Source organism: Mastigoproctus giganteus, chromosome 10, assembly GCF_048544385.1.
Source record: "Mastigoproctus giganteus isolate SK-2022 chromosome 10, ASM4854438v1, whole genome shotgun sequence".
Classification (NCBI taxonomy): Eukaryota; Metazoa; Arthropoda; class Arachnida; order Uropygi; family Thelyphonidae; genus Mastigoproctus; species Mastigoproctus giganteus.
Window position 1 is genome coordinate 181,174,587 of NC_143584.1, and position 16,189 is coordinate 181,190,775.

Genomic DNA, 16,189 nt, shown 5'->3' on the forward strand with positions numbered 1-16,189 from the left:
GTGCTACGTCTTTTCTATAAAACCATCTTCACCCCAATAGTCATATGCATCTGGTGCATGGTATTCAAAAAGCCACAACTGTTGTCAATAAACGAATTATTGACTCGATTCACCGATCATCCTTCTGACCATTACTCGAGCTTGCAGCACAGTGAGCATGCATGCCCTGCAAGTCCTTGCTGGTGTCCTTCCACTGGACTTAGAGATCATTCGATTGGGCCTCACGCACCACATGGACAAGGGTATCCCACAGACATGTTTGGGATTCACCACCGGCATCATCAATAGCAAGACTATGGAAAAGGAAAAGCTGCATGCTCACCTGCTGCAGGTGTGACAGGATAGATGGGCCACCTCGCAAAAAGGCGAAATCACCAGAAAGTTTCTGCCCAACATTGGCCAGGTTTTTACAAACTTCCCACCCTGGTTTTTCCCCGTCCTACAAGTCACATACTTACTGACAGGACATGGAGCTCTGAATGCAAAGCTATCCCTACTTGGAATACAGGAAGATCCCACCTGCAGGGGGCTGGACATCTGGCAGCACCTCATGCATGATTGCCAGCTCTATGACGACCTCCGCAGTGCATTCATCACCAAAATACAGTATCTACCATACGGCCAGGAGCACCACATGTTGGACACCAGGGAAGAATATCAGGCTTTCTCCAGCTATGCACTGGCCCTGTTCACAAGACAGAACTCTTATCGCAGCGAACCGCAACCAACCACTGACACAATAAGGAAATGAACAAACCTCGAAGGAAATAGTCCCGTGGAAGACTCCCGGAACCAAATGGCCTCCGATAATCAAGGCACTAAACCCTGAAGTGGACCTAAAGTCGAATCAATGAGAAATGACTCTATAAACAACATTGACGCAAACACCACATGGATGGGAAATGACACAAGAAAGACCCCACAAACGCCAACAAGCAAACCCGGACCTTTTTGATGGTAAAGACTGCAGAACGGACAGGAACCACCCCATGAACGATCACGCTTCGGTCCGATCGCTCCTGGAAACTGACTAGGACCACTAGCAGTTCCACTGCCAAATGCTATATGGCAAGCTGAATGGGGTAGGTACCCTAACCCTATTCATCTTTAATTCCCTATCTCCCAGCAGGAGGGAGAGGAGACATGCTCTGTTTCCTGCCGACCCATCTCTTCGCCTGCCTCACTGACCACCTGGGGTCGCCTTCTCTATTGTCCCCATGCTTCTGCCTTTCACTCCCCCAGTCTTCAGCCTCTTCCCTCACTCTACCTGTATACCTTATCCATGGCAGGGGGAGTTCTTAGTCTCCCCCACCCACCATCCAATCTCCCCTCTGGTATGGCATGGGCATGCCATACTGCCTAGCAGGGGTCATCTCCTCTATCGACTCCTTACTTCTACCCCCAGTCTTCAGCCTCCCCTCCCTCCCACTTTTATCTTTCATCTAACGTATAGCCCACACGTCTAAAATAACAACAAAATTCTGCCCGACCTATTAGGCCTTTTAACACATCTTTCTAGCATTCAACCCCAACCAGCGATTTGCTAACAGCAATCTTATTAAGAATTAACGTCAAACGTGCATATATATTAAGGATCAATCAAATAATAATACTATCAGAGACTTAAGAAAACACAAAAAAAAAAAAATAAAATAAAAAAAAAAAAAAAAAAATATATTGCTTTTTACTGACAATCTAGATGACTTCAACTGGGGCCAGCCACTTAGACTGAAGGCAAAAAACGACTTTTGCCTTCAGTCGAGAGAGAGAGAGACTGACTTAAGTCCCCGATAGTATTATTATTTGATTGATTCTTATCCTTAATATTTTATAGACATTATGGGTGTATTGCATGATTGCTTGCAACTGCATTGACCCATAAATATTAGTTACAGTTACTGTCGTTTTAACTTTCTTTTCTTTTTTATCATTAATATAATTATATATTTTTTTTTTAGGTCCTAGCCACTGAAATCCCAGGAAACTAGGTGGCAGGACCTGCCGTAGCAACTTGTCATGATCCTGGATACCCGGCTAGCCTCCACGTGGTGAGGTATGGGCAACGTCGGGCCCCACTAGGGGCCTGGTGGCTAATAAGCCGGCCAAACAATGGGCACAACACATCACACTGCACAGACATGGCCCACACACTTTCAAGTCTCTGGCTTGACAGTGTACTGTCCTTGATACAGTGGAGATGGGAGAAATCCCAGGTGCCGTCTGACACAAACATACCTTATACTACTTGCAAAAAACTGGGGTGCAACATATCATTAAAGATGCATTTCTTGCACTTGCACCTGGATTTCTTCCTGCCAAACTGTGGTGCCATCAGCAACTAACATAGTGAGTGCTTTCATTAAGACATCACAGTGATGGAACAAAGATACAAAAGCAAATAGCCGCCTCCATAGCCAGGTGGGAAGGAGCAGCAGTGCGTAGCACACGCTTCTTGATTAGACCAAGGTTCGAGCTCGTCACCACCAAATACGGAGGATGCGGAAAGGTCAGGGAATGACCACCACATATCCCGGAGCAATATGGCCTTAGTTGCTAATGCTCCTAAAAACCAAACAACAAAAGCAAATGGAGTGCTATTAGCATTAGTAGAGGCATATATGATGCAAGAGAGCACGCTTATACAGCATCAGCCAAAAAAAAAAAACTCCCATTTCACCCTTCCATTCATTCCAAATACCTGTCCAGCTCAGCCTTAAATTTATTTAGGCTATCAACTTCTGCAACAAAGGATGAAAGTCTGTTCCACCAACCAACTACCTGCTGGCTAAAAGCAAACTTCTGCGCATCTATCCTACATCTGTCTTTCTTCAATTTGAATTTGTCCACTCAGGTGATTATTCTGAGCAAGAGGAAGAATCCCATCAGTATTGAGCATGGTCAAACCATTCAAGGCTTTATACACTTCAATCAGATCACCTCACAGGTGCCTAGTCTCCAGACACTGTAATTTGCAAAACTTAAGCCTTTCTTCATAAGAGCAACCCTTTGTTCCATTCACTAATCTTGTTGCCCTTCTCTGTACTTGTTCCAACAGCTCTTCATCCTTCTTAAAATGAGGCCCCCAGACCTGTATACAGTACTCAAGATGTGGCCTGATCATTGCCTTATACAAGGGGATAATCACCTCCTTATCCCTGCTAGAAAAATTCCTGTATACCATTGACAAGACACCATGGTCTAATCTTGCAGACCATCTTCAGAAAACTTCATATCTGCCTGTACAATTACCCCAGGTCCTTTTTGTTCTCTACCACTGTCAGTGTAGTACAACAGAGTTGATATGTTACTCTGGGATTACTGTTAGTTATTTGTTAGTTATTTTTTTTTTAGGAGCATTAGCAACTAAGGCCATATTGCTCCGGGATATGCGGTAGTCATTCCATGACCTTTCCACATCCTCCGTATTTGGTGGTGACTGACTCGAACCCCGGTCTAATCAAGAAGTGTGTGCTACTCACTGCTGCGCTTCCCACCTGACTATGGAGGCGCCCTGGGATTACTGCTTCCCATATATAGTACTTTACATTTGTCAATGTTAAACTTCATTTGCCACCTCTCAGCCCATCTGCTCAACTTTTCTAGATCCTGTTGCAGCAGTGTACTGTCATTAGCGTCCTTAACAACCCTGCCAACCTTCATATCATCTGCAAACTTGGACATAAAGCTTGATATACCTTCATCAATATCATTTATAAATACAGAAAACAACAATGGACCCAACACTGAACCCTGAGGGACTCCACTAATAACATTAGTCCACGATGAGCAGTGTACATTGATTACCACTGTGTTCTCCTACTCAACCATACCTTTATCCATAGCAGCGATTTGCCTCCAATGCCACACTGCTCAAATTTGTGTAGCAATCTTTCATGTGCAACGGTGTAAAAAGCCTTTCTAAGATCCAAATATATGATATCAGAGTTATTCCCTGCATCCAGTTCTTTTGTGACCACATCATGGTATCCAATCAAATTGGTCATCACGCTAGACTTTCCCTTAACAAAACCATGCTGTGTCCGAACTATAACTGAAGTCTTGTCTAGATGATCCTGCAGTGCTTCTTTAACCAGTGCCTCCATTAATTTTCCTAGAACAGAAGATAAACTAACAGGTCTATAATTACTTGTGTTGCCCTTTGATCCTCCTTTGTGAATTGGGGTCACATTTGCACATCTCCAGTCCATGGGTACCTCCCCTGAGTCCAAAGCAGCTCTAATAATTATGGCTAAGGGTTTGCTTACGTCCTTTGCTGCCTCCTTTAATATAACTGGATAGATCCTGTCCACCCCTGGTGCCTTTTTTTTATGTTTATCTTCAACAATTTCTCCTCCACTTTCCTCTCAGTTATTACAAAATAATCTAGCTCACAGCCAGAGTTTAACTTGCCTCTGGCATTTCCCTCTGTGAATAACTCATGTGTGAACATTGATGCAAAATACTCTTTAGTTTGTTAGCCATCTGAGCAGGAACATCAACAGTTGAACCATCAATATCCAGTGGACCAATCTGATTCATCCCTTTCCTTCTAGAGTTTTCATAGTCAAAGAACTCTGTTTTTCTTTGCATCCTTTGCCTGCCTAATCTCTTTTGTGACTTGGTTACAGACCAGCTTATATCTATCATAGGCTTCCATGTCACCCATTAATTTATACGTATCCCATACATTTTTCTTCTCTGCCTTATATCTTCATTAGTTCATCTGACATCCATTTAGGCTTAAACCTTGATCAGTATTTCTTAGTTGGTATGTAAAGCCTAGTAGCTTCCAAGATGAATTCTTTGAATGCTTCTCATTTTGAATTTGCTGTTGATAACATCAGTTGGTCCCACCGTATAGAATTTAAATACTGTCTCAGACCACTGCAGGATGAAAGCCTCCTGAACGATTCATGTTGAGGGAAATGGACCATAATATGTCATGCTGATACAGTGTAGGTTGGCTGATCGACCATATTTAGCAGTCAGGGGCTTGCTTTCACGCCACTCTATTCCAAGAGTGTGTGTGCTACTGCACTCCTGCTCCTGACCACTTGGCTATGGAGGCCTTGGTATGTTTGTAGCTACATCTTACTGCCATATAAATAAAAAAAAAAACTAAAACACCTTTTATAAATATATTCTACAATAGAACGTCAGTTATCCCAAATAATTTGAAAGGCTTTTTTTTTTTATTAATGGTAGTTTCAGGCAAATATTTATTATGCTAAGATAGTATTTCTGTCTATTTTTCTGTGTCATATATCTGACGAAATGTTGGAATTGGACTAATGGGTTTTCTCGGAAACCAAGAGTGCTAGTTTAGTCATTCGCTTCCACGAACTCAATTTTCTATCACATATTCTGTTCTCTTTGTTTTATATTATGTTTAGTTTAGCTCCAGATTCGGTAAGAATAATATCGGCCCAAAACTGTGCAGTTTTTTTTTACAGTAAAATATCAATGAAAAAAAACAACACTGAAATGAGCAGAAAGCCCGGAAGAATATCATATAATAAAATTGATATTATTATTGATCATGAGACTGCAGCAAAAAAAATCACAAAAAACAATAACATTTTTTTTCCATGTGAAATTTGCAGTAAAATACCAATCCGAATAGACATATGTAAATGTGCAAATTTTTATGTATAAGTTATTATTTTTAATTAAATAAATTCTTTTCTTCATGCTATTTAAAGTCTTTCTTTTACCTTAATGCATCGTAACACAATTTATTTAATTTTAACTTACATTAGCTTATCCAGAAAATTTTGCTGTCAGGAAGAGGTATAACATCATTAATTATTCTGGATAACTGATGCTGTACTGCTCTTTTTCAAACACAAGAGCCAATCTGCTGTTTTAAGCACTATTTCCATGTTTAGCCTCCCAAAATCTATAAAATAAAATTGCTTTCATGTAAAAAGATATGACCCAAAATTTGTTGTTCTGTGTTATTAGAGATGTACAATAATGTTGGATTTTTTTTTTTTTTTTTTCTGATGTTATGAAAGCTTGATTCCTTGCATCATTTGCCACTACTACTGATACTGTTGTGATCTCCTGTCCTCCGATAATACCAATATTAATTTTATTAGGAAAATTAACTACTACTTAAGGCTATTTCTTATGGTTTTTTCTTTATTTTGCAGGCATGTGAGACCTCTTTTGGTAACGAAAATGGTGAGTTGCCACTCAGCAGGTCTCTTGGCTTTCAGAATTCAGCAGAGTTTGTGAAAATAGGCGAGCAGTTGGCTATTCTTTATAAGACAACAAAGAAGTAATAAAAGATTCATTGATATTAAATGAAATTTGTATAGTAGTTTTTCCTTTGTATGTAAGGTCAGTGGCATGGTTGGTTCTCCCCCATTAGTGGTTTTTTTTTTTTTTGAGGAAAGTTCCTTAAAAAGCAAGGTTTCTCATTTTTTTAAATTTTTTTTTTTATTAATAATGTGAATTGGATAATGTTTTGTTTTTTAGTATAATAAATTGAATTTTGAACATATTCATTACACTTTATGGGTACTGAACTGTTTGAATTTCATCAGTGAGCCACTTGTCACAGTATATAAAGTACTTTGGCTACTGCTACATATAAAACTGGCTCTGAAACCGTTTAAGATCTTTGGTAAAGGGGAGGCCCTTTTTGGGCATATTTTTTTAAAATATCCTGAGATAAATGATTCTAAACACCTTTGTTGATGTTTGGGACAGTCCAGAAAACTGAGCTGCTGCAAGACAAGATGATAATACCAAAGCTTCTTTGCCTCAGAAAGAAGTAGAAGCTAAGTTAACATTCAAGAGTGTTGTAAAAACTTTGGTAGTCCTTTATAAATTAAAGGACTATGAGAAGATTGAACAACATGCTTAGTAGTTTCAAGGAAGTAGATTTCAACATGAGCATTAAGGTTCATTTTCTGCACAACCATCTTGAATATTTTCCATAGAACCTTTGGTGCAGTGAGTGAACAGCAGGTTTTAAAATTTTCACCAAAATAAAGCCTGTGAAAAAAAAATACAGGATAACTGAAGTGAGGCAGTGATACAAGACTAATCTTGTTTAGAAAGAGGATTTTAATTGAACACAAGTTACAAAAAAGTGCAAATTCATGTATGTACAAAAAAAAAAAAGAAAAAAAAACTTGAATTGCCAAATAATGATATTGTGAGATGATAGTGCCCATGTACATTGCCATTTTTTTTTTAGTTAATACTCTGTACTTAAAACCTGTTCAAAATACATGTTTTTCTATAGGTAGCAACAGTGCTGTAGTTGTAAAATTAGAAGGTATACTCCGTGAACATTGCATGTGCAAAGAGTGCTGTGCTTATTATTCTAATTCCAGAAGGTGTATGTGGCGTGTATATGTGCATTTTTTTTTTTCATGTAAACCCCAAACATGAGAGGTATTAGAACCTATAGTACTTAGTACCGTGCTTGGGTGGAGGTTGAGAAGACGAAAGAAGATATTTGTTGACATTGGACTTGAACTTCTGTAGACTGTAATTTTCAGGAAATACGTATGAAGGAAGGTTGTTCCAGAAAACGGCAGTTGAATGAATAAACAAAGATGAAAAGTTGGTTCTGTGAGTTTGAAGTTGGACAGTAAATGGATGTTGGCTGGTGGTGGCATGTGTTCGGACTGTTTTGAAAGAGAGCGGGAATTATAGAAGCAAATTCAGAAGAACAGTGCCCATGGAAGTATCTGTAGAAGATGCATGCAGCAGAAACAGTACGTCTATGAGAGAGTGAGTGGAGAGACCCTGTTAGAGATGAATCATTAATTAACCTAACTGCCCTCTTCTGAATGGAATCAAGAAGCCTGAGAGGTTTTGGGGGCACCACCCCAGATGTGGGAACAATATTCCATGGTAGAGCGGATTTGCAATTTATACAGAGTGAGTAGCTGTTTAGAAGAAGTAACACTGAGAGCGAAAGAAAAAACCAAGTTTTTTAGATGCAGAGGAAGCATTATTTGTAATGTGCTTGTGCCAAGAGATTAGAAGTCAGGGTAATCCCCAAAAGAGATATATCATCTTGCCTAGAAATCGGAGTGTCACTAAAGATAAGCATAGGAGCAGAAGAATCCTTTTTGCGAGATATAAGAAAAGACAGAGTTTTAGAAGGATTGAAATCAACTAAGTTGTCTTTGCCCCACTGAAGATCGGCATTTAAGGAATTGGTAGCAGATTTTCGAGAAATTGAAGCTGATTGAGCAGGACAAGGTTTCTCAAAATGGAAAGTGGAATGCAATGTGCTATCATCAGCAAAACTATGGATAGGATTTCCAGTCAATGGAAGAAGGTCATTAATATACAAGAGGAAAAGAGTGGAGGAACGAGAACATCAGCAGTGGATCGACACTAACGGAATCCATACTGGCAATCGTTGATCAGATGGAAGGCTTCTAGGTGGTTTAAGAGTTGGCAGTTAATTGATCTTTCCATTACTTTAGAAAGAGTAGAAGTAATTGCAATGGGATGATAATTGGATGGAAGGAATTTGTCACCCTTTTTAGAAACTGGCTGGATATGAGCAAATTTCCAAGCAGAAGGAAAAACACACCTTTGGAATAAGAAAGTGAAAAAAGGTGGCAAAGAATAGGAGTAAGTTCAGGAGCACAGGTTTTGAGAACAAGTGGAGAAATACCATCGGGACCTGGAGCTTTCTTAGCATCAAGATTCGTCAAAATCCTTCTGACATCCTTTTGACAGAAGACCACAGGAGGCATTGAATGGAGCGTGTTGGTAATGGTAGGAGGTGTTTTACCAAGATCATTAATACATGAGTTGGAAGAAAAATGGGATGCTAGCAGGTCAGCTTTATCTTTGGCTGAAGTGACAACAGAACCATCCGGTTTGGACAGAGGTTGGAGCAGAGATGGGCAAAAGTTGCGGCCAATAGCTTTGGCAAGAGACCAGAATGCTTGGCTGCCATTAGGGCAAGAAGCAAGTTTTCTACTCTTAGCCTGTTCAAACTCTAGTTTGGACTGATTAATAACTGCTTTACAATTGTTGCAAGCTTTGGTGTAGGCAGAAAATGAAACTGGAGAATTAGAAACAAGCCAATTACGATATAAAACATTCTTCTCTTGAACAGCCTTAGCACATTTATTGGAAAACCAAGGTTTAGATAAAGGACGAGATTTTAAAGTGGAGTGTGGGATAAAGGATTCCATTCCTGCAAGAATAATTTCACTGACACGATCTGAGCAAACGTTGACATCAGAAGTTTTGAAACAGTAATCCGACCAAGGAAAAGAAAAGTCTCGCAGGTCATCCCATTTTGCATTCTTGTAATGCCAAACAAAGAGGTTGGGAATAGCCATGAGAGAAAGGTTCCATTGGAGAAGAGACAAACACCAAGTTGTGATCTGAAGTGCCTAAAGGACCTCACTTCGACCGTGTACTTAGATGGATTGTTTGTGAGAAAAAGATCAAGCATATTGGATGTATAATTAGGATTGTCCGGTATTCTTGTAGGTAAATGAACAATCTGTGCAAGGTCATTAGTAATTGCAAAAGCCTCAGCATCTCGACCAGCTGGGTCAGTGTGACTAGAAAACGGAAGCCAGCTGGAGTTGTGAACATTAAAATCACCAAGGAAAATTACCTCACTGTTAGGAAAGTTGGATTGGAGAAAGTCAAGTTGCAAAGAGAGGAAGTCAAAGAGCTCCAAGTGATTAGTGGAGTTGGGAGAACAGTAGAGAAAACAGATGAATTTGACACAATGAGGTAGAGATTTTAAGCCAGAGGAGATTCCAAATTGCCAAGTCTCTGACAGGGAATTTCAAAACGGACATATGCACAAGTATCACCTTTTGAGGCTAAAGGAATCATACAGCGAATAATTTGGGCATCTGAGATGAGCAGTAGTTGAATCAACCGATAACTGAGATTCTGTCAGAAAAAGTACATGGGGTTTGGCAGACTGCAAGTGAAAATGGACATCGTTGAGATTAGAATTGAGACCACGTATATTTGTGAAATGAATTAGGAAGTGCTTTGGGTTATTTAATTTTATATCAGTTTTTATATATATATATATATATATAATAATAAAGCAATAGAAAAGATTCACACAGCCTTTCGCTACCGCGGTGCACTGTACTTTCTTTGCTTCTGCCTTTTATCATATATTATATTCTGCACTAAATAAATTGGTTCATTTATCTTATATATATATATATATATATATTTTAACATAAGTTAAATTATAATAAAGTAAATAATTAAGCATTCATTAGAGGCAGCGACATGCAATTCCTCCATATGAAGCTGAAATACATCCAATATTTTAAATTAAATAAAATGAAACATAAGCCTGTAGTATGGCAAAAACTGTAGAGCGAAAATTAACATAAAAATAATCCAAATAAACAAAAGAAAGAATAGACATAAATAGCAGCCCTGAAACCCTTGTATAATTTCGAATTTTAAATTCAATTAACAAAAACTATACAAAATTTAGGATAATGCCAATTACATATTAATTTAGCGGTACCCCCCCCCCCCCCCCCCGAGAGGTACCAGTTCCGAAAGACGTGAAATATCACCAAAAGAGGGTTAAAGGAACTACCAAACGAAATTAAAATAAAATAGACTGACCATCATGCCCCATATCGACAGTGGACCACGAGGCCAATAATGGTCATGGAATTGCTGCATTTCAATCGCTACACAAATCATCGCCATGGTGAAAAGATCGAAGTACCAATTCACCCTCCCTCCTCCAATCGATCCACCAATGCAGAGGATTTGCACGGCAGTGGTCCTTATGCAGCGAAAAATAAATTATAGAACAGACAGCACTCTAGAGCAGAGCCACACTACTGACATACTGAAGTGAATAAATAAATAATTAGTTTTCGCTCTACAGTTTTTGTCATACTACAGGCTTATGTTTTATTTTATTTAATTTAAAATATTGGATGTATTTCAGCTTCATATGGAGGAATTGCATGTCGCTGCAATTCCTCCATATGAAGGAATTCTTCATATGGAGGAATTTTTATTTTAATTCTTATTTATATGGTTATATTTCAAGCATCGTGTAGAGGAATATGCTTTTTGCTGTCTCTGTATGCTGTACTATTTTATTTTATTATGAAAGATTCAGTTTCCAACTATTTTAAACACTATTCAAGTGTGTGTGTGTGTGTGTGTGTGTGTGTGTGTGTGTGTGTGTGTGTGTTAAAAAAACAGTAAACTGCAGCCATTATCAACCCACAAAAAGGATGGAAGCTTTCTCAATAAGTCGTGCTGAGGGAAATGGACCATAATCTGCCACGCTGGTCCAGTGCGGGTTGGCAGATCGTCTGTATTTAGCAGTCAGGGGCTTGAACCCCGGTCTACTCAAAGAGCATGTGCTGCTGCACTCCCACTCCTGGTCACTTGGCTACGGAGGCAGTTTAAGAATCAGATTCTAATAAATTTATTTTTCAATTTTCAGTAAATATTTTAATAATTGTTTTTTTCAAGTCTTTCAAAAACCAGAAGATATATGCTATTTACCTAAAAGAATCCATATGGTATACCCTGTACTGGCTAGAAAGTACATTTTTAATTTTGTGCAAAAAAACTTGATAGAACAAAATTAATTATAGATTTGTAATTGGCATCAATTTTGTAATAATTCACCTATTTTTCATTAAACAAGCAGGTTTTTTTTTTAATTTAAAAAACACCTGTCTAATTTAAATGGGATTACTGTGTTCCTCTATGTTAGAATCTTAGCATTTCTGGTATTGTAGCTTAATTTCCACTTCTTAGACAAGTTCTGGATTTCTCTTGTTGCAGTAGCATTCCCTGGTTTTTGTTATCAACCCTGCCCAAGTTGATATCATCAGCAAATTATGACATGAAACTTGTGATATATCATTAAAAACAAGGACTCTGGATTGGGGGGGGGGGTACTAGTCCAGTTGGAGCACTACCCATTTATAATTAATTTTTTCTTCTGCTGGTTAACTCTGCTGTTATCCACTATAGCATGATACCCCAATGCCACATTTATTTAACTTCTATGTAAGACATTCATTAGGATTGTCAACAGCCTTTCTAAAATTTAAGTAAGCCACCAGTTATTCCTTATATCCAGTTCTTTTGATTACCTCATAATACCTTTACAAATTTATCAGACAAGATCTTCCATTAACAAAACCACATTAAAGGCAAGTTACTGCTACAGATAAAAGAATAGTTGAGTAGCAGAATATAAACAGTATAATGAACAATATTCAAATATATAGGTTTTTTCCCCCGACCAATTGAAAAAGGAAAATGTGCTGTATCAACGTTGAATAAAAAAAACTAATTGTGAAATGTTTTCCAGGTAACTTTAATCTTCATGCTATCCTAACTGAATTCTGATTTGATTGATTGGTAATGTTATTCTTCTTAGTGTTGCTTCAACTAATAAGATTTGTTCTGCAAAATAATTCTGTCCATAGTTTAGTGTATGTATTAAGATTCCATCAGACTGTATTTCTGTTAAGTTAGGACAATCTATGCAAGATAAAGACCACAATGATGATAAAACAAAGAAAATACAAGGCAACCCCATCCTTTTGAAAGAACCTGATACAACAGCCTTCTAATTGGGTTCAGGATGAAATTTTCCAACATATCTGAATATCTTTGTTCATCCTCAAAAATATAATACAGTTATGAAAGTAAATGTAAAACCCAACTTTCTGTCTCCATCCTCCAGCCCACACAATAGTTAATCAAACTATACCATCTGGAAGATAAAGATGGTCTTTGTTGGACCATAAAACACTGTTTTATGGTCCCTGTTTTAGACATTGTTCATTTCATTTTGGCATTACACAGGTTATATGAAATTCAGATGGACTTTTAGGCCACAGGACAACTTTGAACTTGAGGGTGCTTTTTCAAGATCTTTGTAGGTGTTACCAGTGTCTTTTGGTATTTGTAAATGTACCGCATTCTCCTAAGGGTAATTTTGAGCATAATTTTTTCACACTTCAGCTAATCTCTGCAACTTCTACTAGTATCAAGGGTTTGCCTTTTGTATTTATCACTAATATATCCAGGCTGTTCTCACTTTGGTGTCAATACCTTAAAGGATTGAATTTAACAAAGATCTTTACTTAGCTACACCCTTTGTTCTTTTCTGTTATATGCTTTGAGGGCAGTCAGAATTATTACTGACTGCCCTCAAAGCATAACAGAAAAGAACAGTTTCCATTGATAACAATGGACAAGAGGAATGCTTTGTTTCCAAGAGTATCACTTTGCCAATGAAGTCTGCTGCTTTACCTCCCATTTCGTGTGCAAATCATGGCATTTTGTTTTTGAAGTATTTTTATAATATAAGTTTGTTAATTTGTACAACATTGATTGAAGTATCCGATGTTTGCATCTTTCTTTTGAGCCTTACAATAGAACTTGGTTAAGGTTTCTTGTATGTACAGGGTGGCCACTGAAAGACTGAAGGGTTTGAAAAAGTCATAACTTGTTCATTTTTAATCTTTTTTATTTTCTTTTTTTACAGGTTATATAGCGTCCCTTGGAGATTAAAATGGCTATGTATGATGTCCAGCAACGAGTAAAACTCGTTGGGTTTTTCTATTCCAGTGAAAGATCAATTATTGAAACTCAGAAAATACCAGCAACATTTTAAAGTCCTCCTAGCGATAACATGATTTGGAACCTAATCGCCCGGTTTGAAAGAACTGGATCAGTCAGCGATCTTCTGGGAAGAGGTCCTATGCGCACTGATGCAGCAGAGGAAGCTGTATGGCAGAGTGTCCTTGAGGATCCATCTGCCTCTACCCGTCGTTGCTCTCCTCAACTAGGCATTGCCAGAACATCGCTTCAGAAGATTCTGAAAGGGTGGTCAGTCTTTCACTGGCCACATTTTAATCTCCAAGGGATGCTCTATAACCTGTAAAAAATAAAATAAATATATATTAAAAATGAACAAGTTATGACTTTTTCAAACCCTTCAGTCTTTCAGTGACCACCCTAGATTAATGTTTGTCAGTTTTTGCATATTTTTCTGTTAAGTTATTTTATGACTAAGCTATGTGCACTTAAAACACTAAATTGTAAAATAAAAAGGTTGTAAAAATGGGTTGCACAAGTGTGCAGTTAATTTTTGGTATTTAAGATGAATATAATTCATGCATTTTTTCTGGAATCTGCTATTTTAGACTAAATTGTTTGTCTTTAGGAAGTTGACAGTAAAACTGAATTGTTCGATGCCTGTTCTACATGAATTGAATATTGAAGAAATTAAAACTGATGACATTGTAAGTTTTTTTTTGTTTTGTTGGTCACTATTTAAAACCTTTTTTTTTTTTGAAAAATTATGTATTTCATGAAGCTAACCTCACTTTTTGGAGTAAGTGGTATTTTAACATCCCTACAAAGCACTGAGAGCTTTAGTGGTCATTTGTCATAGATGACTCCACTTAATTTAGTAAAGTCAACAGAATATCCTGAATTTAATGGCAAACTAGTTTTAGTAACATTTTTATTATTAATCAATAAAGATAAAAAAATATTGCCGTTTATACAAATGTCACAGTAACACTTTCTTCTAATAGGAAATCTGAACTTGGAACACTGAATCAACTTGGTTTTCTAGTTTAAATCGTGAACAGATCTTGCCTGAAACACTAATGAACATGTAACTAATGTAATACTATTGCTGATAAGTTCCTATATACCACTACTTCAGTCTTAGTTTCTGGTGCAGCCCCATGTGGTTATGAGATCAATTTTTGCTTGTGTTTATAGTTATTACTTTGTATGAAAGTTTTATATAATGAAACTCGGAGATAATACACTATACTGAAAAAAATTAAATATATATATTTAATTTATTTTTAAATATTTAATTAATTTATTTAATTTAATATATTTAGTTGCTGTCTGAATCACAGCCTTTTAAAATGCACTGCTTGTCTGATGTTTGTGGATCAATCAGGAATGGGACATGATATTACCAACGGGAATGTCTTTGTGTGTGCATGATGTAAGGAGTGTGAGAAAATCGGGCAACAACCTAGATCATGGGCCTATTGAAGGACAGAGTGGATGCCCTCGAAGGATCTAAATTGAGGGGCCCATCAAGCTCCCAGCTGCCCACATCAATGCCAGAGCTTGCACTTGAACATCATGCAACACAGTGTCAACCCCCAAGGCAGAATGCGCTGGTCCCACAGGAACTAATAGTTTTTGGTAACTCTGTTATCAGGGAAACGAGGAACATGCTTTGTAAAAAGGATAGGTGGAACAGGACCAGGGTATGTCTGCCAGGGGCAGAGGTTAATGACGTTGTACAGCAAATATCATCTTTTAAGGGCACAAAAGGTGATACACATCATACATTGGCACTAATGATATTAAGAGTAGGAGACCAGTGGAATTACTTAACAATTACAGGTCACTGTTGAAAAAAAGCCATGAATTAGGGTTGAATTTGAAAGTGTCTGCAATTCTGCCCAGTCACGATGGGAGGGAGTATATGATGTGAGAGCTTTGTCGATCATTTTGGCCCTGGAAAGATTGTGCAAGGCTCAAGGAGTAGAATCTTTCTCAGCCTGGTCTGTGCTTCTTAACAGGAGAGACTGCCTCTACAGGGATGGGATACCCTTAAATAGAAAGGGTGCAAGAATATTTGCTGATGCTATCGAGGCAGTGTTAGGTGGGTCGGAAAACTGCTAGCTTGGGAGGATAGACGGACTAATAGATTAACAGTAGCTGCTGGCAGAGGTGAAAGTGATTCTTGCACTGCTTCTATTGGAATGAGCAGCAGTCTCTGAAATCCCCCGAAGATGCAGGGGATTTCGGAGACTGCTGGGAGTCATTGCGGTACAAGGAAGCACATGTTGTATTAGGGTAGCTAAGAATAGGAACAGGTGCATGTATACTTGTGTGTACACCAATGCTAGGAGTTTGGTAATTAAATTTGATGAATTTGAGCTGTTGGCCAAAACATCAAAGGCAGATATTGTTGGGATATCAGATGTGGTGTCACACAGATATAAGGAATGAAGAACTGGAATTTGGGGGGTACAGTGTGTATAGGAAGGGAGGAGGGGTACACAAAATCCAAGGAAGTGCAGCCAGTCAACATTGCTGGAAAGTGCTGTGTTGAGTCAGTTTGGTGTGACATAAGCACTGGGAATTCAAAATTGAGAGTAGGAGTGTG

At 38.1% G+C, this 16,189-nt stretch overlaps 1 protein-coding gene across 1 annotated transcript in view; it reads left to right on the forward strand.

The window, feature by feature from the left end:
- LOC150079590 (uncharacterized) overlaps positions 1 to 16,189 on the forward strand; it is a 112,754-nt gene that overhangs the window by 37,817 nt on the left and 58,748 nt on the right. The window contains exons 3-4 of the mRNA XM_090383098.1: positions 6,156 to 6,283; positions 14,204 to 14,282. Of these exons, the coding sequence (XP_090239224.1) occupies positions 6,156 to 6,283; positions 14,204 to 14,282 (207 nt within the window). The remainder of the gene's footprint in view (positions 1 to 6,155; positions 6,284 to 14,203; positions 14,283 to 16,189) is intronic.